At 32.3% G+C, this 27,750-nt stretch overlaps 1 protein-coding gene across 1 annotated transcript in view; it reads left to right on the top strand.

Moving 5' to 3' along the window:
• SNTG1 (syntrophin gamma 1) overlaps window positions 1-27,750 on the top strand; it is a 504,168-nt gene that overhangs the window by 362,322 nt on the left and 114,096 nt on the right. The window contains exon 14 of the mRNA XM_044682770.1: window positions 27,573-27,725. Within this exon, the coding sequence (XP_044538705.1) occupies window positions 27,573-27,725 (153 nt within the window). The remainder of the gene's footprint in view (window positions 1-27,572; window positions 27,726-27,750) is intronic.

The raw sequence follows: 27,750 nt of genomic DNA, 5'->3' as shown, positions 1-27,750 counted from the left end.
TAATCTTATTTTATTCAACAAAAGGAAAAAAAGTGAATTATTTAAAATGATTTCTCTGTAAATGACAGCTAATTGTCAAAAAGTATATATGAACAGATTTCATAAGAGCATCTCTTCTTTGAAAAAAGACTTTAAAAATGTTTTTATTGAACTTGGATTCCCAAAGAGTATTAGATGTTAACATCAAAGATTGATTAATTAATACCATCCATTTAAATCCTATCAGAATATTCTTTGTAAATTGCTCTCCTTATTTTTCAGGTATTACTTCCCTTATAGAGTTGCTATTGATAATAGAATAAAGACATATAGATCCAACTTCCTGAAGCAGTGCTCTCATTTGTCCTTGATTATTGATATTGAATTGTTATTCAACAGATCTGCATTATTTCCATTATATACATCATGGTTTGAGTACTTTTAAAAAATTCCCTTTGAGTCATTTCCCCTCCTCCTCCCGCCTTGAGAAATTAAACAGAACAATCTTTTAAAATTTTGGAATCTTGGAAGAAATTTTTAGAAAAATCTTGGAAAAATCAGTTAGAATGTATTGGCCTTTCTTTAGCTTATTTAATTTTATTTTTTCCATATTATTTTTAGGAACTGGTATACCTAAATGGTATATAAAAGATAGATCTAACACCTAAATTGATATATACCCTTTAATAATTTTATTCAAAAATATAATTATTCAACTTTAATTTTGGGGATGGCTCATACCAACAACTTGCTTATTCTGTACAAGAAATGAAATCTGTACAAACAAAATGTCACGTTCAAACAGAATCAACAAGTCAACATGTTATACTTGTCACTTCCTCTAACTTCTTCTTGCTGTATGCCTTTTTGGAGATTGGTTTCAATATTCTATCTAACTCTAATGGTGCAGTGCCTACGAAGAGGTAAAAGAATAATCTTCCACTAAGAGGTAAAATCAGTGCAAGTAAAATGCCCAAATTACTTTGAATTTAATAGCTTGATTCTATTAAAAGTAACATAACTATAGAGTCCTATTAAATTATATTATGCCCATAATGACTTACTTTTAAAATATTGCTTCAGTGTTATAAAGGTTCTGCCTCTCCCCACATTACTACTCTCTTTAAGGAATATTCAACTGATTTCACAGAGACTAAACATTTTTATTTTTAGTGAACATACTTATTTCCACATATTAGTAGAAATCGTCAGTTGTGTTTTTCCTTTACCTAGCATATATTATTCCTCTTAATTGGCTAAGTTATTTTATTGTAATTATCTCACTTCATTCTCATAATAACCTTGAAAGGTAGGTGCTATTATAATACTCATTTTATAATTGAGAACAGTTTCCAGTGATTTTCCAAGATTGCCACTACTAGAAAGTATTTGAGGTCACATTTGAAATCAGGTCTTCCTAAATCCAGGTCTGATGCTGTCTGATAAAGACATCTGTGTTTTCATTGGTATAGAGTACCCTAGTGAAGAAATTCCTTGTATCAATCAATGTAGATCAGATGTCTAGATTAATTCATCTCCAATTTATAGTGTAGGGTATTAAGAGGTTAGAAGTCTTTTTCAGAATTTAAAAGGCAGTATGTGTTAGAGGTATATTTTGAACCCAGTTTTCCTGGCTTTAAGGCCAGGAAATCTATACATTATGTCGTGTTTCCCCTTTGTTATAATTTGATATTTATTAACTATTTGCTAAAAATCTCATTCCTGAGAACAGCATATTTTTATATAAACTATTTAGCTGAAACTAAATTGATTTTTTTATTTGCATGGTTTCTTAATGGACAATGACATCTAGTCTGATTATATATATTACTCCGCAGCCACTCTTAATTCTAGACAAACTGACTTACTTCCTATTCCCTCTTCTAAACATTGCATTTCTCAATCCTTTACTCATCCCTCTGGACAGATTTTTCCCTGTCCCAGAATACTCTGTGTTCATGTCAATCTCTTGAAATCCATAGCTTCCTTTAAGATTCAAATCATATGGTACCTCCTCTAAGATGTCTTTCTAGATCATCCACACACCCTAGCTGTTAGAGTTCCCAACCTCATCTAGATTTAAATTTACTTTGTCTATCTTTCATTATTTACTCATTCAAATGAATCCTTCCATTAGAATGTAATCTCCTTGAGGGCAGGGGCATTTTCACTGTTGTCTTTGTTTTCACATTGCCCATAATAGAGTTAATCACATAATACTTACTTGATAAGGTTTTCCATGCTTGTATTGAACTGTAGTCCCTAGATGATGTCAATTATTGGCAGAGGATATTAAGATATACACTTTATAATTACTGCAACCGAACATTTTAATTTTTCTTTTTTCCCTGACATTTTCTGAATTGTCAGGCTTTCTAGCATCCATATAGAGCTGGAAGAAATTTATAATGAAGCCAGTGAACATCTGTTGTATTGGAGCTTTCATCGATGTGCCACAAGGCACTCTTGAACAAATTCCAGATATTTAAAGAAAGGATTAATTGGATTCCTTTGGAAATGGGCTTGCAGTTGGTTGAATGTCTTTGTGACTTTGGAAGAAGCTACATTTCTGTGGAAGATATTTTTGGAATGTGATGAATCAGTTTCAATTCACATCAGATGGGTGTGGCATCAAGCTCCATTTCATACAATACTCACTATAAAAGAGGCATAGGAGGTGTCTCAAAAAACTAATTTGAAATTATTACTTGACAATCCTTTATGACCCTGGAAAATATTTAATGGCATAATCCTTTCCCCAAAAAAAATGTATATGTGTTTAAGTTAGATTTTTTTAATTGACATATTTGCAGGGTCTTTATTCCATAAGGAGTCCATGGCTGAGATGAAAATAGAACACTCATCTGTTGACTCCCAGGGCAGTGCTCTATCTGCTGCCCTCCATTATGAGAACCTTTTTGGAGACTAGTAATTTTCTCCATCATTAGCACTTCCTACACTTTGTTGATCCATCTGCTAAATCTGCATGCCAGTGGGAGAAAGAATAGGCTATTCCATAGTAATATGCTTAAAAGAAGTTATTTTAAGTCCTAGATAAATTTTTACTTTCTAGAGATTGCTGTAGTGCCAGCAATTTAAGAACTTTTAATAAAGATAAATTTCTCTCATATTATATATTCCTATGGAACAGGTAGAGTTTTATCATAATATCCATGTATTATAATTTTTCCTTTGTATCCCATATTTGATATATAGCCAGTCTTTTCTGGTGATATATAGCAACATATTAAATAATTTCATGCTTAGATCTCATGTGTATTCCTCCTACTTTTGTGATTAATGAAAAGTTATGGCATTCTATCATTTAGAATCATTTAGAATTTCTCAGAGAATACAGGAGTTGAAGACAAGGTCTTTTGAGGCTTCAGGTAATAAGAGATCACTGAAAGCACCTAAGAGTTTCCCAGATGTCATTGAGTCTGATCTCCCGCTACTAAATCCTGAGGAAAAGTTTCTGTTCATCTGACTTTTCCAAATCATACATCCCTACGGACAAACTAGAAAGGATGTCAGTCTGGCTACATTCTTTCCATTAATAACTCATGTAAAAAGTTTAGCACCAAAATGTGAACATTGTTTTATTCACAAGAACCCCATTTGGTGAGCAGTGCCAGTATCTTTCCCATCTTGTAAAAGGAGAATCTTAAGTTCAGAATAATTGAGTGATTCAAAGTAATAATTAATACTATTTATTATATTATTAAATATAGTTAAATATATATATAAGCATATATATATATAAAAATAAAAGCTAAGTTGATAAAAATAGAACGGTTTGTTACCTAGAACTTCAGGTTCGATGCCCACTGCTTTTACCAGCTTTCCATGCAATATGTCTGATTTGCATAGTTAACTATGGTACTATAAAATGTTGTATCATTTTAGTAAGAAAAATAGAAAAGTGTGTTACTAAAGAAAATAAGGTTTTGAGAACTTGTGTTTTCTCTTCTCAGGTTTTATTTAGGGATAATCCTGATTTGTTCATTGACTATTCCCATAAATATTTATACAGATCATAAAGCAGATATGAAACTTCTAGTTTAAGGTAGATTCTCCATTGTCTTTTTTTTTCCTCCAGCAAATCATCTACGATTTTTCCATTCTCTTGATGCTTCTCTCCAAGTTTTCATTCTTATATCTGAAAATTTTATCCCTGAGCTTTTGTAAAATGGTCTTGTATGTCCTCATTTTTATAGTACAGAGAGAGGGGGTCATGACAGTTTTTTTCAAGCTTTGGCTGAGTTCTGAAATCAGTTAGGAGTTTAGAATCTTAAGAGAGAAAGTCAGTTGGTTTGGGAATCTCATGGAGAGAGAGTCAGACCAGCTGAGCTGCTTCCTTGCCTATCTGAAGAATTGAAATTTAGCCTAGTTTTGGAATATTTATTTAAGAATTGTTAATTTAGATAAACCTTTTGTATCTCCATACCCTACCTCATTTCCTACCTTCCTCCCTTACCTTAAAAGTCTGTGGATTGAATAAGGAGAGTAAATCAGAGAGTAGTTCAAGTTTGTGAGGAGTTTAACTATAATTTGGCAGTATCTTATCTAGAAAAGTTAGTTAGTCATCATTTATTCCCTTTAGACACCAAAAGCACCTTGAGAGCTGAGCTAAGGCAGGACCTTGCTCAGATTCCATCTCTCCCTCCCTTCCCCCACCTGAGGTTTCTTTAAACAACTGTTAGGGCTTCCTCAATCCACTTTTCCTGACAAATCAACCTTATAAGACAATAAACCCTTTTGTGTTTCAACAGACCTGTTAGTTACTTTGTCAGTTAATTAGTAAGAGAGGGAAGAAGAGGGAAAGAACCAACATATACTCTGGGCTTGAGGGGAAGCCGGGGTATCCATCTTGAAGGAAGGTGTAACCTCAAAACAAGTCCCTTCCTGTGAAATTAACTAAAGCCTGTAGTTAATTTCAGTTCAGTCTATTTCCCTCAGTTTGTCTTTAGTCTAAGTCCTAGTCTATAAACCCTGCTGTTCTTTACCTATTTAGATTAATTCCTCTTCTCCCTGAAAATCTTTATTATATCCTGAATCTCCTTATCCCAACCTTCCTGCAACCCATATTACTTACCTAGCAAGTCCCTGACAACCTCCCTTCAAAATCCCCTTTTACCACACACCTTTCCTCAAATTATCCCCTTTACATTTTTTACGTGATAAGACCCATCACCTCTTCCCAACTTCATTTTCTAAAATGGCATTTGAACTTTTTCAGTTAAAACCTTGAGTATTGAGAAGTTATTCTAGGTGTGATATTCAGGATTGCTTCTCAGAGTCAATATTCGAAAATCATTCAACAATTAGTTTTAAAATGTAACTAACTGGTTTCATGATTATTTCAAAATCAACAGTAATTCTGCTTTATTTTGAGTTAAAAACATGATAACCAAATGCTTATGATGGAATATGCTATTCATTTATGTGAGAAATAATTTTCTGAGCCATTATTTTCCTGCAAAAACTATATTGATCCAATATTCTTGAAGGAAATGCCAAGAAAATTCCATTCATGTAGGTTCCATCATTCTGAAAGACTTCAAGAATAGGTCTTGGTAATGTATGATATCTGCTTTCTGAGAAGCAGCTTAACAAAGGACAGAGATAATCTCAGCAGAATAGCCACTTGGATGATAATTGTGTTTTGTATATCGTCATCTATGAAACAAAGAAAAATAAAAAAATACATTATCTAGTCGCTTGTGGTTGCAGTGATGGAAATGTCAAATAATGTTAAGCATCACACAACTTTTAGACTATAAACTTTATGTAGGGAATTGATACATTAAAGGCTAGATCCTTATCAAGTAACCCTAAAATTTTAGACCTTTAAGAACTTGCAGAAGAAGTAGAAAAGGCAGCATAAAGAACAAGTAGAGGAAAAGTAGTAAGTGCAATGATTAAGACATTAGAAGGACTTTATTATATGGCCTGTGAGGTTAAAGAGGAAAGCAAAGAAATGATGTCAAATCTTAGGCTTTATTGATTTTAAAAGAGTGATCAAGAAAATGGTAACACCTAATAAGCTAAATGCCTACTCTCCTATTCATAAAAATATATTCTTGTGAGCTTTAACTGTCTACTAAATTCAACTTTGCACTACATCTTTCATATTTCATAATTAACTGAAAGATGTTGAGAATTATAAGATCTCATTTTGCTAATTTTTTGTTAAGTATGAAAAAAGTTTTTAGCTTAACAAACCTAAGCACTTATTTGTTGTAGTTATTTATTCATTTCATTCATGACCACATTTCAGGGTTTTCTTGGCAATAATTCTAGAGTCACTTGCTATTTCTTTGTCCAGATAATTATACAGATAAGTAACCCAAGGCAAACAGGGTTAAATGACTTCCCTAGGATTATACAGATAATAAATGTCGGAGACCAAATTTGAACCCAGATCTTCCTGATTTCAGGTCTAATGTTCTATCCATTGCACAACATAGCTGCCCTTAACAGGTTATTTTACAATGATATGTCTGCCATGTACACAGCAATATCATTCAAGTGTCCTTGGAGGATGTAATAATACACAGAACTCTTTTCAGTGACATTCTTTTTTAAAAAATTTTTTAAATCCCTTAACTTCTGTGTATTGTCTCCTAGGTGGAAGAGTGGTAAGGGTGGGCAACGGGGGTCAAATGACTTGCCCAGGGTCACACAGCTGGAAAGTGTCTGAGGCCGGATTTGAACCTAGGACCTCCCATCTCTAGGCCTGACTCTCAATCCACTGAGCTACCCAGCTGCCTCCTTCAGTGACATTCTGATAATAAACATTGACATGTATAACAGAGAAAGATCAAATAAATGAAGAAAACATATTGCCCAGATTTCTATATGCATTTGAACAGAAATCCTAAGGAACTTTTCCAGCTGTCTGTGACTCTGGGACAGACAGAACAGGTGGATGACTTTGAATTTAAAAAGCATGTACTAGGACTGATTGCTTTCCAGAAGTTACAAAATATTTGTAGTGATCCTCCAGCTTCCCATAATAGTGAAGGCCTGTTTGTTTACATTAACATTTTATCACCACTTCTGTATGACAGCAAGACCTAGAATACCTCCACTTCCAAAGAGTAAAATATGATCATCATTCACAATGAAAAGGTGAAAGTTAGCTATGATTAGGCTATATATAACACATCACCAATAAAGAACTCTAAAAAAGTTTAGTAAAGGTTCACATGAATTACATATATGACAGCAAGGAAAAATGAGCTGGTATCATGACAAGATGGAAGGATGGCAGGCAAATGAGAAAAATATTTAATTAATACCTTTGGAATTTTGAGAGAAAGTAAGGAAGGCTTTGGGGTGAACCCCTTATAGAGAATATTTAAAAGGGTATTCTCAAGAGTGATATATATGATGAGCAGATGTAGATGTGTTGTAATCTGCACTATGAGAGGAAATACTGGGATTGATGACATCATAGATCTCATTAGATATTGGGATATTTGTGTATACAATTTAATCTGGAGATCTATTTATCATCTCTGATAATCTGATAAGGACTGCTTAGTTGATAAGGAAGCAAAGGACACTGAAGATCTTTTAGCTCATGCTTCCAGCTTTGTCTCCAGGAGCATGGAGTTTAATATATATATTTCAAGACTCATTTTACACAGAAGATCCCCCTCAAAACTTTGCAAATGCACAGAAGTTACAAATTATGTCATATCAAAACACAAAAGGTCTCATTGGCTTCAGAATAGAATAAGGCCAAGGCTGAATTTTAACTGGGTTCTTATCAGAAAGCCAAGTAGGGGAATATTTTCTCAGGGTTGAATTCCCCTGCTAAGGTTTTGGCCTTGGCTGTACCAGTCTGGTGCATTCCTGGCCAAAGGGGAAGAGTGTTAACCTCTTAAATGTAGGTTTGCTAGGAACTTAAAGCTTTTCAATAAGGCCACAATACTTTTCAACAAGAAATCACAAGGATCACAAAAGGGGCCAAAAGAGGAGTCTCAGATTTTTATCTATTGTCTTATTGGCTTCCCACATATTTTCCTCTTTTCTTTAAATTAAAATGATTTATTATACAGGAAAACTTTTAATAATGAAAGGAGTCATCAATTAGTTATAATAATCAGCTCTAGCTGGATCTGACAGGATTTACAGATTAAACTATTTATGGCTCTCTACAATTAAACACAACTATGATTTCATACAAATGCTTATAAAATATGTAATTGAAAAATACACTGGTCACATAGTGAGTTTGAGTAACTGTTATATAGATCAATTGCTCCAAATTACCCCTCTGGATGTTAAGGAAACTTATGGAAGTACCCCAATATATTGTGTCTATTGTGGAGGAAATGAGAGAGAACATTGAAAAAAGTTAGAGTTGTAGATATAGGAAGACCAAATTTATGGGATCATAGATCTCTTTGAATATTTAGGCATATTTTAATGTGTTTAATATATATTTTTGGAGATATTATCTCATGGCTTAAAATCATATATTGCTTCAGGTATTATATGTTAATACTCATATCCTCTTCACTTATAAACAGAAGAAGTCAGAGAGCAGTACTGTATAATTCTTCCTATATAGGTATAAATCATTTCCCAACCTCTCCTCTGGACCCTGTGTTCTAGAGATATGAAACACTTATGGAATGAAATGAGTACTATTTGAGCAAGAAAAAATCATATCAATAGCATGTTACTATTTCCATAATTAGAGACTTTATCTATAACCGTGTGTTGAGAACTATTTTAAGACTAAAAATGATTACTGAGTTAACTATAGTTATTTATAATTTAAAACATAAAGGTATTTATTTATTTACTTATAGCAAGAAGTCAATTTTATTGGCTTGTTGCCAAGAGAAACAAAAGTTTCTTATTCAGAAATAAGAGAGTTCTTCCAGCCATTGGCTTATCTAGAGGGTTTTCAGGACCTAAGCCAGCAGACCACTTTTTTCTTAATGAGCACTAATTGTGCAATGTGGCCAGAAACATCCCCCTCAGCCTGACAAAATGTGCTGTATTAATGAAACCAATTTGTTGAAACATTCTTCTGGCCAAATATAGCTGCCCACAATTGCCTTGATCTCTTTTTATTTCTCCCCAGGCATAGTAGCATATGATACTAGGTTATATAAATAGAAATGCAACTGATAGGTGACAAAAGTAACTCCTTTTGTGTTCCACAAAAGGGTCAGATTCTTATGAGGGTACAGTACCCAGATTTAGACTTTTAGTACTTGAGAGATTAGAAAATGTTGGATAGGTTTCAAAGGACAGCCACAAAGATAATTAAAGAAGTGAAAAATAGGGCCTATGAGGAAAAAGTAAAAGAATTGGATTCATTTAGTCTTAGCAAGAGAAAGCTGAGAAATGATCCAATAATGATATTCAAGTATAAGGAAGGTTATTTTTTAGAGAACTGGCCAGCTGCTTTCTATATCCACTGAGGAAAAATTAAGAGGGAATACATTTAAATTTCCATGAAAGAGAGAGAGAGAAAGCAAGAGTGAGAGCAATCAAACATTCAAGTTTCAATTCAATGACCTAATTAATCTGGTTAGAAGGGAGCAAACCTGACTATAGATTTTACAATTTACCTTTCTTAGCCAGTAACTTGATTTTCTCAGTTTGAATTCTGAAAATTTTCCAATGTGCCTTTATTATTTAATAATGGAAAAAGTAAATCAGAAAGGAAGACATAAAGTTGTATCCTGTTAGAGTAACAGAATCATTAGTCTAAGCAGGCAGTATGCAGTGGAATGGGATGGAAAGCAGTTATTAAGTGCTTACTTTGTTTTAAACACTGTGCCAAACACTGGTAATACAACTATAAAATTAAGACAGTACCTGCTTTCAAATCTTTCACATTCTATTTGGGAAAGACAACACATATCTAAAGCTTTAATTTATGGCAGATGATAAGACCACACTGACCTTGGGAAGCAATGATAAAACTCTTAGACCCCAAACAATAACTGAGAAAAGTCATTTTTATCTTGCCATCTCCTCAACATATCACCACATAACAATCTTCTTCACTAAATTCCTACTCATTTAGATTTCCTACCAACAATTCTTTTACTGCCACTCATTAAATGATCTGTAATCTAGTGTCTGACATGAACCACAATAAAACAGTTTTCTCAAATGGCAAGAGGGTCTTGGTAATTGCTAAATCTGGTGACTCCCCCCCCCCTTCTCTATCTTCTTTATATTATGGTGGCTTTCAACAGTATCGATTAACTTTCTTCCTGGATTTCTCCACCCTTACCTTACATGACATTTTTGCTTGCTCATTCTATGCCAAGAATTCTATTGAATGCTGGTGATATCTATCCATCCATCTATCTGTCTATCTATCTATCTATCTATCTATCTATCTATCTATCTATCTGTCTGTCTGTCTGTCTTCTAGACTTTAAGGAGTTTATGTTATAGTAGCAGAGACAATGTGAGAGACATATAATCATACTTTCCTGATATCTTTTGATTGATCAACTTCTCTTTCACTAAAAGTGTATGTCCCCTGGAGATTTTTCCTTGATACAGTGCCTAGCTACAGTAATAAATGCTTATTGACTATTTTCTTTTTACAATTTTTCTTGGTGTCCTTGATGGCTCATATGGATTTAGTTATTGACTCCGTATAAATGACTCCCTCACCCATCCATCCATCCACCCATCCATTTATATCTCTCTCTCTCTCTCTCTCTCTCTCTCTCTCTCTCTCTCTCTCTCTCTCTCTCTCTCTCTCTCTTGAGAATATTTACCTGGATATTTCATCAGCATCTAAAANTCTATCTATCTATCTATCTATCTATCTATCTATCTGTCTGTCTGTCTTCTAGACTTTAAGGAATTTATGCTATAGTAGCAGAGACAATGTGAGAGACATATAATCATACTTTCCTGATATCTTTTGATTGATCAACTTCTCTTTCACTAAAAGTGTATGTCCCCTGGAGATTTTTCCTTGATACGGTGCCTAGCTACAGTAATAAATGCTTATTGACTATTTTCTTTTTACACTTTTTCTTGGTGTCCTTGATGGCTCATATGGATTTAGTTATTGACTCAGTATAAATGACTCCCTCACCCATCCATCCATCCACCCATCCATTTATCTCTCTCTCTCTCTCTCTCTCTCTCTCTCTCTCTCTCTCTCTCTCTCTCTCTCTCTCTCTCTCTCTTGAGAATATTTACCTGGATATTTCATCAGCATCTAAAACATACACATGATAATATTATTAANCAAATCTCTCTCTCTCTCTCTCTCTCTCTCTCTCTCTCTCTCTCTCTCTCTCTCTCTCTCTCTCTCTTGAGAATATTTACCTGGATATTTCATCAGCATCTAAAACATACACATGATAATAATATTATTAACTCCTTATTTTATTTCACTAATTTTTATTTGTTTTAGACATATAATTTTATTTTTTGTGGATTCCTATAACTAATGCAGAATGGTAATACAATTATAATTTATAATCTTAGAGATCTGTTGGAAACAGCAGGAGGTAGAGTGACTTGCAAACAGTTACACAACTAGCATGTGTTAGAAGTAGAACTTGAACTCACATCTTTCTGACTAGAGAGTCAAGCTCTCTCAAAACCCTTATATCTTTTATGGCACAGCTATCTTCTTTTGCCTTAATTTAAAACCTAGGAATCATCTTTGGTCCTTCCTTTGTAATTACTTCCTGCACTTTCAATCATATGCTAAATTGTCTAACTTCTACCACCATAAGCCATGGTTCATCTGACTTGTTCTCTACATGAACACCTTTCATGTTCAGGCTCTCATCAGCTTACCTATACTAAGTAAACACTCCCTGCATCCATCTGATTCATCCAATCCTCAGTCTTTGATTGATAAATTTGTGAAAATCATTATCTTTATGTATGTGTTGTAAAATCAGTCTGCTAGAACAATTGCCTTGATTCTTGATATCCTATAAAATAAATTACAAATTTCATGAGCTTGAAGTTCAAGGCCACATCCAATTTGACACCAACCTACATAATAAGATTTATTACACAATATTCCCTTTCATGAACTAGATATTCCAGGAAAAAGAGTGCTGTGAATTGTGTATCATTCTGAAAACAGACTCTCCAAATTCTATGTTTGCAAAAGATATTCCTAATGTTGGGCATGTAGTCCCTTCTCATCTTTACCATCCTGCATCCTTTTCTTTCAAACGACAATTTGTGTGCTCCTCAATTAAGGAGCCTTCTCTAATGACATCAAGTGAAAGTATTCTCTCTTTCATCAAAATTTATTGAGGTACTTTGTCTATTAGGTATAATAGATATTTTACTCTTATCTCATCTTGTTATAGTAAACAGACATTTTTACATATGATATCCCAGCCTCTACCCCCCCTACCACTGTTCCACACCACAAAACAGGCACAAATTAAATAGCTTTCCTTATCTTTCTTTTTTTATATCATGACTGCCTTTGGTAATGTGAACCCTATAGACTCCTCTGACAAAGCCAGCTCCACAAATTACTTGTGGGTCACAAACTGGGGTGAGAGAAATATTTCTGGGAACCAGGAGGGTCTAAGATAGACTGATAGACAGATATGAAGTCCTCTTGCTGATCAGTGACAAAGTTTAATGATTTGAGGTACAAACTTTTTAGGGAAAATGACATAGGCTAAAGGATTAGGTATGCCTTTTTGCAGAGACAATGGTTAATAATGATTTATAAGATAGAGACAATGGATGTAGATTACCTCAGTGGTTCTAAACAAAATTTTCTATAGGTGATAATTCAAAATGTCCATGTGTAACCATCTAACTAAGTTTCTCATAGAATTCCCTCACCAGTGATTTTTTTGGCAAAACATACAGTATTTGGGGAGGGGAAAAGTTTGTTTTTCTTATGCTGAGGAGCAGGTTGCATGTTTGGCAGTCCCTAAACTATGGCTACCCAGTTATCTTGCAATCTGGGGTGTATTAGGCATTCCACAGCCTTGCTGAACAGAAGCCCCTGATGTTCTTATGCTGTTCCCACATTATTCCTTAGAAGAATGTTTTTAAATGCAAGAAATAGCATATATAGAATTAAAATTAATTATAGTTATCAAAATATTAAAATTACTATGTTCAAAAACCTTCTCTGTACTTGGACACACTTCCATGAGAAAAAGGTAAAGTAAGGCACAATATTCTGAGCATGTTCAATTTATTAGCAAAGTTAGCAATTTGCTATTAAGTGGGGTTAATGACTGTTCACTAGCCAAAGACAAATACTGAGATTAGGCAGGGTCTTTTATACTCAAAAAGAGGGAAAATTGCAAATAAAGTGGTCTTACTCTGCAAATAAGGTTGTCAGAGTAATAAGAAAAGAAAAAAACTAATCTGGTTCTAAAGTGGTAGTTACTAGTAATTAACATTAGTTTATTAACATTAATCTTACTGCTTTAATGCTTTGTAACTTATACTTGATTCTAAGATAGAATATAAGGGTGTTTTTTTTAAAAAAAAGGAGTGACACTGTAAATAAATTAGTAGAACACAAAATACTTTCCCTGTAAGACTTAATGACAGGGGAAGGATTTATGAATAAACAAGATGCTAAGAATATTACAAGCTCTCAAATAGAAAATTTTGACTACATTAAGTTAAAATATGTTGTATAGACAAAATCATTGCAACTGAGATAGGAAGGGGAAGAAAAACCTGGGGAAAATTGTAGAAAATATCCCTGACATAGGCCTCATTTCTCAAATATATAGAAAAATGAGTCAAATTTACAAGAATATAAGGCATTTCCCAGTTGACAAATTTGATAAATGGCCAAAGAATATAAAAAGGCAGTTCTCAGCTGAATAAATTAAAAATATCTTTAGTCACATGAAACAATGCTCCAAATCACTATTATTAGAGAAATACAAATTAAAACAACTCTGAGGTATCATCTCATATCCATCAGACTGGCTAACATGACAAAAAAGGAAAATGATAAATGTTGGATGGGATGTGGAAAAATCAGGACACTAATATACTGATGGTACAGTTGTGAACTGATATAACCATTCTGGAGAGCAATCTGGAACTATGTCCAAAGGGCCATCAAGCTGTGAATACCCTTTTGCCCAGTGATATGACTACTAGGTCTATATCCAAAGATGTCGAATATAGTGGGAAAGGATCTATGTGTATAAAAATATTAATAGCAATTATTTTTGTGGTGTCAAAGATTTGGAAACTGAAGGGATACCCATTAATAGGGGAATGGCTGAAAAAGTTGTGGTATATGATTGTGATGGAATGCTATTGTGCTATTAGAAATAATGAACAAGATCATAATAAAATAATAATAAATTACAAAAACTGATATGAAGGGATAAATATGAAATGAGCAAAACTGAGGAAATATTTTACTCACTAATAATAATATTGTATGATGATCAACTATGAATGACAACTCATCAATAATTCAAAGATCCTATATAATTCTAAGGGATTCATAATGGAAAAGGTTATATTCAACCATAGATGGAACTTGTAGAGTCAGAATGCAGATTGAAGCAAGCCATTGTTCACTTTAATTCCTTCATTAGGTTTTTCTGGATATCTAATGGGTTGGCAGTAAAGGTTATAACATTGTAACTTTTGTCCCAGTAAGTAATTCTATCTTTTAGAATAGTCTCTGACAATTACTTTTAAAAGCAATATGTTTAAATATTTTTCATAATAATGTAATAAGTAATTAATAAAATAAGATTGGAGATAAATATCAAACAAGTGGAGAGTGGTTAGTTTAATTGAAGTACATTAATATAAGATCATAGATTTCAATCTGGAAAGAAACTTACATGTCAAAGTCCAACTTTCTCCCTTTGCAGATGAGGAAACTGAGGCCCACATAAACTAAGTGAATTGTATAAGATCACACAGCTACTGAATTATGGCACAGGAATTTAACCTAGGTCCTCTGACATCAAATCAAGTCACATAATATGTAAAAGATATGTACAATGTAATGTAAAAGAATGCATAAATGTAAAAGAATACATAAATACACAAATGTAAAAGAATACATAAATACACAAACAAATACACAAGAAAGACTTTTGTGAAGTAATAGTGAATGGATTAAACAAAAGGATTTTGTAAGGAAAAATAAAAGAACTTTTGACAATTTAGGTGGGAAACATGAAAACGATTGCAATCATTTAAATATTAAATGTAGAGACTGGAATTGTATATATATAACTACTAGATTAAGAAACTGAAATTTGAGAAAAATGACCTGTATCATAATCATCTATTTCGACTCAATTACTTTTGAATTAATGTTAATTGTTTAAATTAATTTAAATGTTAAATTATTAACCTAATGAAATTATGTATATTTCATGTTTTTAATAAAATATGTATTTACTTAGATTTACACTTATTAAAGAATACTTCCCTGGTATTTGTTTAACCTACTACCCTTAAATTTTCTGGATGTATGCAGCTTTAGTCACAAGTGTCAAGATTATCCATTGTTCTCATTATAACAGTTTTCATTAACTATAAGAGAATAGTAGAAATATCTCATGAAAAAAATCTTTTCTGTAAAGCATCCGCCACACTCCAGTCAACTCAGCCTCTTACAGCAAGCATTTTTAGGACCAGATCCAATACATATCCTCAGACAATGGATACTATTGTCATGAATACTTCAGCCTACACATATAAGGATGCCAAGCCCTTCAAAATGCTTAAGTCATCCTTGTCTATTTCTTCCTCACATAACCGACTATTACCCATAATGGGACTTTTATAACGTGGTATATCTTCCCTTTGGTATTTAAAATTTAAAGGGAGGAAAAATGGATGTGCAGATAGGAACATAAAATAGCATTAGTCAGAAGTCCTTATAAATCTAATTCCTTCATCTAACATGTTCAGGCACCTGGAGAGTTTTGGTAAACTAAATATTTGGGAGATAATGATATTACTTACAAGTTTCCATGTACAAGATGTGTGATTATAAAAATAATAATATCAAGCCCCAAGGCACACAAAATAAATCTTATATTATAGTCACATAGATTTTCTTACATGCTTGGCAAGTTAGTGACTTGGGAGTGCTTTTAGTTAGTTTTCAATATCCCAAACCAGATGTTTTATTTTGAAATTTAAAATTAAAACATTCATTTGAAGATGACTTCATTTTGGAAACTGATTTTCATTTTGTTTTAAGCCATAAGACATGTTACTTATAAATGATAGCTTTAAATGATGGTTCCTTTGATAGTAGAAAGGCTAAAGAAAATATCTAATATTTTATTTCTGAAATTTTGTTTTAATTATTTTGAAATTTTACTTCAAAAGGATGGTTTGAAGTGATGTTTCTATTGAATACGTGTCTAGAGAAAATACTCTTTTGTAATTTAAAAAATACTACAGATGATCCTAGCTTACAAAAGAATATCCATTTTGTTAACTTTCAGCTTTTATCTACAAATCAAAGAGAAAAACACAGATGTCAATTGTTTAAAGTTATTTAACGTAGACCCGAATCACCTATACACATACAGTCATACTGATGTGATATTTGTCAAACTTCTATATCTTCTGCTGCAGAGTCCCAACATCATAATTTCATAGACAAGATTCAATTTCTCTAATTCTCCAGTTCTAAGATTAGGAAAACAGGTCAGAAAATAAACTAATAATAAAATTATTCACTGCAAAGAAGTGACAAAAGGGACATTTCTCTCATATGAAATGATTTTATGTACTGTTATCATAGTTAATATTGCTGGTATATAGTTTAATGTGATTTTGATTAATCTTTTTAAAAGCTTCTTATCTTTCCTGGAAATTAATTCATAAATGATGTGACAGAGACCTGTTTTTGATAGTTCTTCATACCCATCTCCCATTTTAAATTAATATAAGTATTTACAAGAGAGAAATATTGGTGCTGTTTAGTACTTAACTTGGTTTGAATGACACTAATCTATTTAAAATAATTAACATTTTTTCATATAGTTCCAGAGTGTATAGTACATTGTTCAAAATGCCTTTATTAACTAGAAGAGTTATTAGATATAGACAGTACCATTGAATCAATAAATCCACTTACAGGGCTTTGTAAGTAACTTATCATGAATCAAAAGGTTAGCTTCCTTGTTCTTTTTATTTGTTTTGTTAAAAAATTTAAAAATCTATCATCTTTTCTAGCTATGGATTTTCCATGGGAGTGAAATATTGACCAGTGTAGATGAATGTTTTTAAATTCCCATTGAAAGCTTGCTAAAATGATGAGAAACTTGATAAACTGCGGTATGATGAATTATTGTATTATGTATTGTATACATAGTATCAAGGCTAAAGAAACAAAATATGGATACACTAACCTGGAAAAAATTTTTTCCTTTTCTTTCCTTCTTTTAAAAAAAAGAAACAAGGAAATACAGATTCAAGCTAGTAGTCACCTCAATACCTAAAGGGTTTCTATAAAAATGATTTAATTTAGAAAATTAAGTTATGTGTCTGACTTCTTATTTTCTGTAGGCATACAGTGGTTATTTTTTCTTTAAGGTGCCAATATACGTATAAAGAATTTTTTAGAAAGAAAATATACAATCAACATGATGTGCAAAGTTTCATAAAAGAACCGGTGAAAACACAATTAAACTTAAAGAAAAATGATTAGAAATAACAAATAGATTATTCTGGAAGAGGTGAGTGCAAATGGACCAACTAAGCAACACTTCGAGGTTGAGTTAAAAATAGGTGAATTATAAATAAGGCTGGGAGAAAAATATTTATGTCTGAGATAAATTAGAGTGGCAGACAAAAATCAACCAAAATAAAATCCAGTTTTGGTGTGGCAATGTAAGGGAAACAACCACATATTAATAAAATGCCTTAAATTCATGAAATGTTTAAAGGCTTATGATGTGTTTTGTATATATTACCCCAGTTGTTATCATTTGATTTCATGACCATGGAGATTATATAGGTGAAAGATAAGATAATTCTTCATTGTTTTTAAATATTGAAGCTATTTTTTACTAAAACATTATATATGGCATCTCATGTAACTTTATTCAAAATAGTATCTTAAATTGTTCATAATGCAAGGTGTGCCATATAAAGTATGAACTGGTAATGTGTTATATTAAGATAACCAAGACTGCTATAGCAATTAATATTGAGTCCTTTTCTATTTGACATTGTCATTAATAACCCACATGGAGAGATAATTCTTTGATGGAGCTATTATTTCTTCAATGTGAGTATTCCTCCCAATGGTACAAAAAGAAACAATTCTGTCCTCATTCTATCTGATCTTCATTCATGTCGTCTCATAAATCTTCCACAAGGGTTCTGATCAGCATTAGTGAAGAAAATTTGCTGTCTACTAGTAATCTCTCACCCTTACTACAGAACTGGCCCCTTTCCAATCATTATTCTCTCACATAATTTTCTATTCCAATTCTCTTGTGCAATTCTACATTTGTAATATGTTATAATAGATTCATTCATACACTAGACTTTGTGTAAATTGTTACCCTAAATTTGGATTTTACTCAAACATGTGAAAAATGAGAAAAGGAATTACATAAAGATGTAAAGATCTAGAAGAAAATTTCCTATTATCTGTATATAATGAATGAGGGATATTTAGGCATTATTATCCATTTTCAATGTTTAGTAGATTTTAGGAGGGAAAAACTATTTTAGCTTACTTTGTCAAAAGTTGTGAGAAAATCATGTATTCTGATGTTTCTTCTGATTCCAAAATTCTATGACTTTATGATAATACATTATAGTAAAGGAGTCTGAAAAGTTCCACTTTTGCGTAATTTTGAAAGATTCAGGATCAGTCTGCCTTGCCCCTCTACAGGTAGTTTTGATCCTATTCTCCACGCCCCACTCTGTATCTTCTCTAGTAGATAACTTCTATTATCATCTTTTTCTACCTATAGATTTAAATCCTGCTGCAATAAATAGGACAATGTCTCTTCTATCAATTAAACCCCCCAGATAGACCCTACCTATCACTATTAGCTTTGGTCATATCTTTTGTCTTTCCAAATAAAACACCTTGAAAAGCTGTATATTATTGATGCCTCCACTTGTCTCACTAGCTTCTGAACACTATATATTCTCATTAACAGCCACATCACTTAAACAAAACTCCTTTCCCCAAAGTTACCAATGATCTATCTCTATCTCTTAATTATTAATTCAAAAGGCCTAATGACCTCTAATCACTCCTTCTCATTCATCTTCATCCCTGTCACATTCAACACTGTAGAGCACACTGTCCTACTGGTTAGATTTTGCTCTCAGTGATTTTGCAACACTCCTCTCTCTCAGTTCTGCTTAGACTCAACATCCCTCTTCCTTTGAATCCATTGCTAGATCGTAATCTTTGTCACAAATACTAACTAAATTTGAGGGCACCATAAATTTCTTTCTGGAACCCCCTTCTCTTCTCCTTATATATTTTCTTACATGATGACTTTATTATTTCCAGTAAATTGAATTGCAATCTTAGTCTCTGATTCCAAATTTCACATAGCTAGGCATATTACTTCTCCTTAGTCAATGTTGGTTTAGATCCTTGGAGAAGTTAAAACAAGTACTACCTTGTACTCATTGGGACAACTGCTATATAAGTAGAAATTTTTTTTGAAAATTACTTTTGCTTCGCTCTTTACGGCATAATTCAGTGAATCAGAAGATACAGTTCACTGTCCCACCTGTCTTTTGGGGAAAATGGTTGAAAGTGAATCTTGAAGGTTGTGATCCTCATCACAGATCTGCTATATTTCTCAAAAAATGCTCCCAGCTAAACCCCCCCCCCCCGAGAGCAACACCAGCCTTCCAATCCAAAAGGTTGCCAACCTCTATGACATCTTATGGTCCTCACTATCCCTAAACACTTATACACTCAATTGCCAAATCTCATAATTTCTGCATCTGCAACATATCTGTCATCATCTTTTTATTCATATAAGCTACCACCTTAGTTCCAACTCTTATCACCTTTCACCTGGAGTATTGCAATTGCATTTTAATTAGTTTCCCAGCCTCAAGTCTCCAATCCATTATCCACAGACAAAATGACTTCATAAAAATGCAGATTTTACCCTGTAAACACCCACCTCCAAAAAATTCCACTGACTATAGATTAACTAGGGACAAATATAACTCCATCATGATGACATCCTTTAAAAAAATTGCATTTTGTGTAAGTTGTGTATGCATATAATGATTAACACATGTATATAATTTATTAGTAAATTACACATTGTAAGACTACAATGCAATTTTAATTTTTAATTAGAGTATTTCATTATATGTTTATTTTACTTACACTGTTCTTCAAGATTTGTAGGCTATAATTGCTTATTGCAGGACACAATGTGACTATAAGATGCATTGCTGAAGTTGAAGCTGTAGAGACCAGGATAAAAATTTTGCCATATTATTACTTTTATAACTAGAGCAAGCCATTTAACTTTGAGATAGCTTGAGAAACATCTTTTCTAAGTAATAGATGGGTTGGAGAATGCATTATTCAAAAAAGTTTCCTTCATAGCTAACAAAATCCCAGACTCTTTTTGTTTTGTTTTCTTTTGTTTTCCTTTTTACAAACTTAAAATATTTTTTTCCAAATTACATGTAAAATATTTTGACTTCTACATTTTCTCACTTCTCTCCCTTCCTGTGAAGGGAAGAAATTTAATTTTAGTTATTCATATGATATCATATGAGATATGTTTACACATTGGTCATGTAGAAGGTGAAACATTAAAAAAATAAAGAAATCAGTAAATGATATTTTGCTTTGATCTGTATTCATTTTTTCTTTGGAGGTATATAGCATTTTTTCATCCTAATTCTTTCTGAATTTATCTTGGATCATTGCTAAATCATTACCAGCTGACTGTCATGCAATATTTCCATTATTGTGTACAATGTTCTCCTGGTCCTACTCATTTCACTTTGAGTAAAATCTTTCCAGGTTATTTTTCTGAAGTCATCCTGGTTTTCATTTCTTATAGCTTAATAGTACTCTATTATAATTACATGCCACATGTTGTTCAGCTATTCCTCAACTTATAGACAAGCCCTTGCTTTTCTATTTTTTGCCATAACAAAAAGAGCTGCTATAAATATTTTGGTACACACAGGTCCTTACCTCTTTTTTAAAAAATCTCTTTGGGATATAGACCTTGTAGTGGTATTGCTGGATCAAAGTGTACATAAAGTTTTATATCCCACTGGGCATAGTTACAAAGTGCTTTCTACAATGGTGGGATCAATTTGCAACTAGTAAATCATTGTTGCAATTTTGCTACATCCCCTCCAACATTTATCATTTTGGTTTTCCAACATAGTCATTTTGATAGCTGTGAGGTGCTACCTCAAAGTTATTTTAATTTGCACTGCTTTATTCAATAAAGATTTAGAAACTTTTCTCATAAAACTTCAAATAGCTTTGAATTTTTTTCTGAAAATTGCCTGCTCACCTCCTTTAACAATCTGTCAATTGGGGAATGACTTCTATTCACATAAATTAGACTCAGCTCTCTGTATATTAGATAAAAGAGGCTTTTATCCAGGTTTTTTCCCTTCTAATCTTTTTTTGGATCGATTTTTTTTAATTTAAAAAAAACTTTTTTACTGAATGTAATCAAAAATTATCCATTTTATATCTCTTAATGCTATCTCTTTTGGGTCATAAATTCATCCTTTATACACATATCTGACAGGTAAACTTTTCCATACCCTGATAATATCTTCTGATATCACCTTTTATATCTAAAGTATGTACCCATTTTGACCTTATCTTGGTATGTATTGTAAAATGTTGATCTATATCTAGATTCTGCCATGTTGTTTCCTAATTTTCTCAGATTATTTTGTCCAATAATCAATTTTTGTCACCAAAGCTTGGATTTGGGGTTTATCAAACACTAGTCTATTATGGTCATTTACTACTGTGTATTCTATGCTTAATCTGTTCCTCTTATATACCACTCTATTTTTTAGCAAGTACCAAATTGTTTTGATGTTTGTTTCATATATATATATATGTATATGTATATGTATATGTATATGTATATATGTATATATATGTATGTATATATATGTATGTATGTATATATATATATATATATATATAGTTAGATGTAGTCAGATATCTGATAGCAAGAACAGCATCTTTCACATTTTTTTTCATTAATTCCCATGCTGTTCTTGACTTTTTGTTCTTGAATTTTATTTTTTTCTAGCTCTATAAAATGTTTCTTGGTAATTTGGTATGCACTGAATAAGTAAATTAATCTAAGTAGGATTGTCATTTTGCTTATATTGGCTCGGCTAAACCATGAGTAACTAATTATTTTCCAATTGCTCAGACCTGACTTTATTTGAAAAGTATTTTGAAATTTTGTTCATACAGTTTCTATTTGTCTTAGCAGGCAAACCCTCATTTATTTGTTTTATCTATAGGCATTTTAAATGTCTTCAATTAATTTAAAACTTTCTAACTCTTGCTACTAGACTTTGTTGTTAAACTATAGAAGTGCTGATGATTTATTTCACTTTATTTTAAATCTCAAGACTTCGCTAAAATTAGTAATTATTTCAATTATTTTGTTTGAGGTTTTTTTTAAGATAAAGCCATTTAAGTATCATATTTTCTCTTCTGTTAATGTAGGAAATTTATATTTTTAAAATATTCATCTATTTTACTTAGATTCCCAGAATTTTGTCATACAATTAGGGAAATAATTTCTCATTATTACTTTCCTCTTCATTGGTGGTGATTTTATTTACCTTTTTAAATTTTGATATTGCCATTTAATTTTCTTTCATTTTTTAAATCAAATTAATCAAAAATGTGCAATCTTATTTTATTTTGAAATTTTTAAGTAATTAGCTTCTTCACTAAACTGAACTTCTTTGCCTCCTTTTACATTTGCCTAGTTCTATTTTTAAATGTCATTTTCTTCAATGATTTTTTTTGTATTTCCTTTTCCATTTGGCTAATTATATTTTTAAAGGAGTTATTTTCTTAGGTGACCTTTTGTATATCTTTTTCCATTTTTTTGTTCTGATTCCTTTATCAGACTGTTGATTCTTTTTTCATGATTATGAGGCATTACTCTTACTTCTTTCCTCAATTTTTATTCTGCCATTTAATTTGAAATAGGGAAAAGATGGATAGATTTTTAGAAAAACAACTATAGAGGGGAAAAGAGGTAAATAAATCCTAAAATTAAAAATATTTTTAAAGAATTATTCCAATGGCCAATTTTTGCTACAAATAAAAAAGTAATATTTTCTGGCTAAATTGTGATTAATTTAGTAATAAGAATGTTCTGGATAATAATGACATTAAAACAAAAAATAACACTGACAGAATAGAAAGATCTGGAAAATATATACTATATGTCAATTAAAACCTGCCCTTTCCTTTATTTGAATGTTTCCAGGTGTTGTTGTTGTTGTTGTTAGTATCATCATTAGAGAATCCTTGGCAAATCTGAATAGCTATAATATCCATAAAACATCCACGATGGCAAAAATGGTTACCAAGATAGTTGTCAAAGAAAATATGAGGTTATTTATTAATATTAAAGAAATATGCCAGACCTGGCAGTGGGAGTTAAAGAAATACTAATTGGTTTTTCAATCTGTCAGGTCAATTACACATTTGAATATACTTTAGCTAAATAATGTTAGAGAGTAGTTGTTCTAAAGATCCTATTTTTATTACATTTAAAATACAAAACTTTATTCCATATAAGTGAAAAATATTAGTTAATCTATTTGTCTTTGTCCCTAAAACTTGTAGTTGGCATCTTTCCCAAAAACTTTTTAAAAAACTAAAAAACCATCTCGAAGTATTGCAAACATTAACTGTGGCTAATGGTTGCCTTTTAGAACTTACTACCCACTATTTTGTAACCCTTCCAGTTGCATTATTTGGCAGCAGCTAAAGGATTTCCCCTTGATCATGCATGTACCTTTTTGCCCACTTCCTATTCCTAACAATATGCAGTCTTCGTGTACCTTTCATAGCAATGTTGGCCATTCAGTCAACAAACATTTATTAAGTGACTACACTATGCCAGGCTGTACATTATGAACTGGGGATATGAAAAAAATGTAATCTATACAGTCTCTACTCATGAGGAATTCATTGTTTAATGGGAAAGATATTACATGCAAACTATAATGTATAAGAAGTTATATGTAAGACAAAATGGAGATAAACAACAGGAGAAAGAAAACAAGGTTGCCACCTCTAGAAGTCCTACCAGATGACTTATGTATGGTGATAGTGTTTCACGTTACAGAACCAAACAATCTCAGAGTTATGAGGTATTGTGATTTGGAGGCCATCTCATCCAATGCATACATTTTTACAAATATCCTTTACAAGAGTGATTCCCAAAGTGGGCGCCACCACCCCTTGTTGGGTGCTGCAGTGATCCAGGGAGTGGTGATGGCCACAGGGGCATTTATCTTTGCTATTAATTGCTATTAAAATTAAAAAAAAATAATTTCCAGGAGTGCTAAGTAATACTTTTTTTCTGGAAAAGGGGGAGGTAGGCCAAAAAAGTTTGGGAACCACTGCTTTACAACATACCTGAAAACTAGTAATCAAGATGTTGTCCTAAAAAGTCTAGTGACTCCTCTTTTAGGCAGTCCATACCATTCTTGGAAAGCACTAATTGTTGAATAAATTTTCATCATATCCAATTTATGTTTGTCCCTACATTTGTTTCTCATTCTGTCCCCTGGAGCTAAACAGATTAAGCCACATTTTTCTAAATGTTAAAGGATGATTATTATGTCTTTTCCTGTTCCAGGTCTCTTCTAAGAGAGAAACAACTCTAGTATCTTCTATCAATATTCATTCATGAGCATTCTAAATCATTCATGAGATTTTCCATCAGCCCAGTTGTAACACAGGGTACACGCACACACACACACACACACACACACACACACACACACACACACACACACACATGCCTATTAAACTAATTTTATCTTGCTCTAACTACTATAACAGAATAACTAATTAGACTAACACTAATCAATGCTAGAACTTTATCAATCAAATGTGTGCAAACATTAGTTTATATAATCTATTTCACAATACCTGATTTCCTTTTGACTTCCCAGCAAGTGCATCACATACAAGTACGCAGGGACAAAGTTCCCTTTACGCCAAGGCAGAGTCTACATGTCTCCCTCTGAGGTGACAGCCTGGGAGACCCAAGTGTCTATCATATCACATGAACTGCAAGTGCAGGGGAACATAGCAGCCAAATCTAGTTCAGAGAAAGGCTGAGGGCAAGGAACATTAGTCAATTTCTTATGAGTCTAAGCTGTAAAAAGGGGGATTTAGCTTTTTAAATCCAAGTTCTGATTATTGGTAGTGACCAATTAATTCATTTTAGCAATTTTTAGATATTTAATAAAGTTATTTTCCAAATTTCTCATGGATATTCTCCCTTATCAGGGAATATAATGTGTTTACTAAATTTTAATTTTAAAAATTTCATTATTCTTCAGTTGTTTTTCAGTTATGCCTCACTCTTTGTGACCTCACTTGGGGTTTTCTTGGCAGAGGTACTGGAATAGTTTGTCATTCACTTCTCCAAATCATTTTAGAGATGAGGCAAATAGGGTTACATGACTTGTCCAGTGTTACATAGCCAGTAAGTGTCTTTGGCTGGATTTGAATTCATAAAGATGAGTCTTTCTGACTCTAGGCCCAAACCTCAATTTGTTGTTCCAACTAGCTATCTATCAATTAAAATATACACACTATTTACCAATTTATACTACACATGTGCTTATCTTAATATTGATAAACAAGTTACAAAATGATACAAATAACAAAACATTTCATCAAAAATAGTGATCTAATATAAATTGGAAGTCTGTTTTGTTAAAACAACCAATATTCTCTCTATACCATGTACAAGGGAAGATGTCAACAACACCCCATAAGAGATCTATCTCTCTGCAAGTTTATATAGAAACACTGGTGTCTACTCCTTGAATCAGTTCTAAATCCACCTAGCAAGAATGTCAGAGAACTTTTATCTTTCTATCTTGCCCATGAGGAGAGAGTGAGAAGTTTTGCTTAATTCTTTGATCAAATCTTAGTTACCTCCAGGCTTGGTTATCTAAAACTAAACCTTAATTAAGAACTTTTTTGTGAGAAAATCAAATTCATTAAACATTTAAGTGCCCAATATGCTTTGCTCAGCAGCGTCCTAGAAAATGCAAGATGAAAAATGTTACAATGCCAACTCTCAAGTAGCATGCATATAATTGGACAAGTGTTCAAAAACTATAATACACATTAGAATATAACTAGAATCAAGGTAGTTAGGGATTCATCTGTGTAAAAATGAATGAAGTCTCCATTTCAATAGTGTGAACATAAGGAATCAATTGATAAGCATTTATTTCATGCCTACTGTGTACCAGTCACTGTGATCAGTGCTAAAGATACAAAGAATCCTTCTTTACATTGTAGTGAAAACATTTTACTGTGTATTTTGAGTGCCTATATGCAAATACCATTCTATGACTTCTAAGAAGATATACCTAGAACCTAAATACAATATTTACCTTCAAAGATGTTATACATTATTAGAGAATAATGCTTAAAAAAGTATTTTATAAATACAAAAGTTTTTTCTTTTATTTTATGATGTAGAAGAATTTCTATTTTATCTCAGGGATGATTGAAGATTTTATTTACCAGGAAATATTTGTTATTATTTCAATTAATAATAGCAATAAAAGTAGCAATAATAATGATAATATTCTATTTTATTTCCCTCAGATATATGATTTTAGTGGTTAAGAAACTTCCCAAAAGGGAACTTTCTCTGAATCCCTGGCCTCCTCTATAATTTATAATTTCAGTAATTTGAGTAAGGTCCTCATTAGGAACTTGTCCAACATCACATAGTTAATATTTACTAGAGAAAAGAACTGAAGCCAGGCCTTAATAACTTCTAATGCCAGCTTTCTATCTGTAATTCCACACAGCCTCTTAGATATATTTTCATATATGTGTATATAAAATTTTATAGGAATATAAACTAAATCTAAAGATTTCATTTGTATGGAGAACTCCTTAATGAGGCAACTCCTTTTACTCACATAAATTATAGTCCTAAAGAATTTGCGCTAGACAATAAATGATTTGGCAAGGGATATAATAAAAACAAAGAGAAGCAAACAACAACAGAAAACATTTTTTGGCATACGAAATCTAATTTGATAGTTCAAATAATCCATGAGTTAGTTATAGTAAAAATGCCATCCCAATTCTATCCTTACTTTTTCTTATATAAAAAATCGGGTCACATGATTAACACATTTAAGAGCAAGGAATAACATTTTTGACTGTCTTTCATATTTTAAAAGCCCTTTTTCATGATATGATTAAATATTTCTCTCTGCATGTGCCTACTTTTAGTGAATTACTAGAACTAGATTTAAGGCATGGTCATATAAGAAATATGAATTGATGTATGCCAGATTATATAACTTCAGGTTTTCATCAGGACAGTGATCTACTGGACCGTCGGAAACACTGCTTTGGAGTCCAATCAGAAACTGGAGAGGACCTCTACTTTTCAGTGGAGTTAGAGTGTGACCTAGCCCAATGGGAGAAAGCCTTTCAAACAGCAACTTTTTTAGAAGTTGAAAGGATACAGGTGAGATTCTATTAACTATCTATTT

Source organism: Gracilinanus agilis, chromosome 1 (assembly GCF_016433145.1).
Source record: "Gracilinanus agilis isolate LMUSP501 chromosome 1, AgileGrace, whole genome shotgun sequence".
NCBI lineage: Eukaryota > Metazoa > Chordata > Mammalia > Didelphimorphia > Didelphidae > Gracilinanus > Gracilinanus agilis.
Note: the sequence above shows the minus strand (reverse complement) of the source record. Positions and strands in the feature narration are given on the sequence as shown.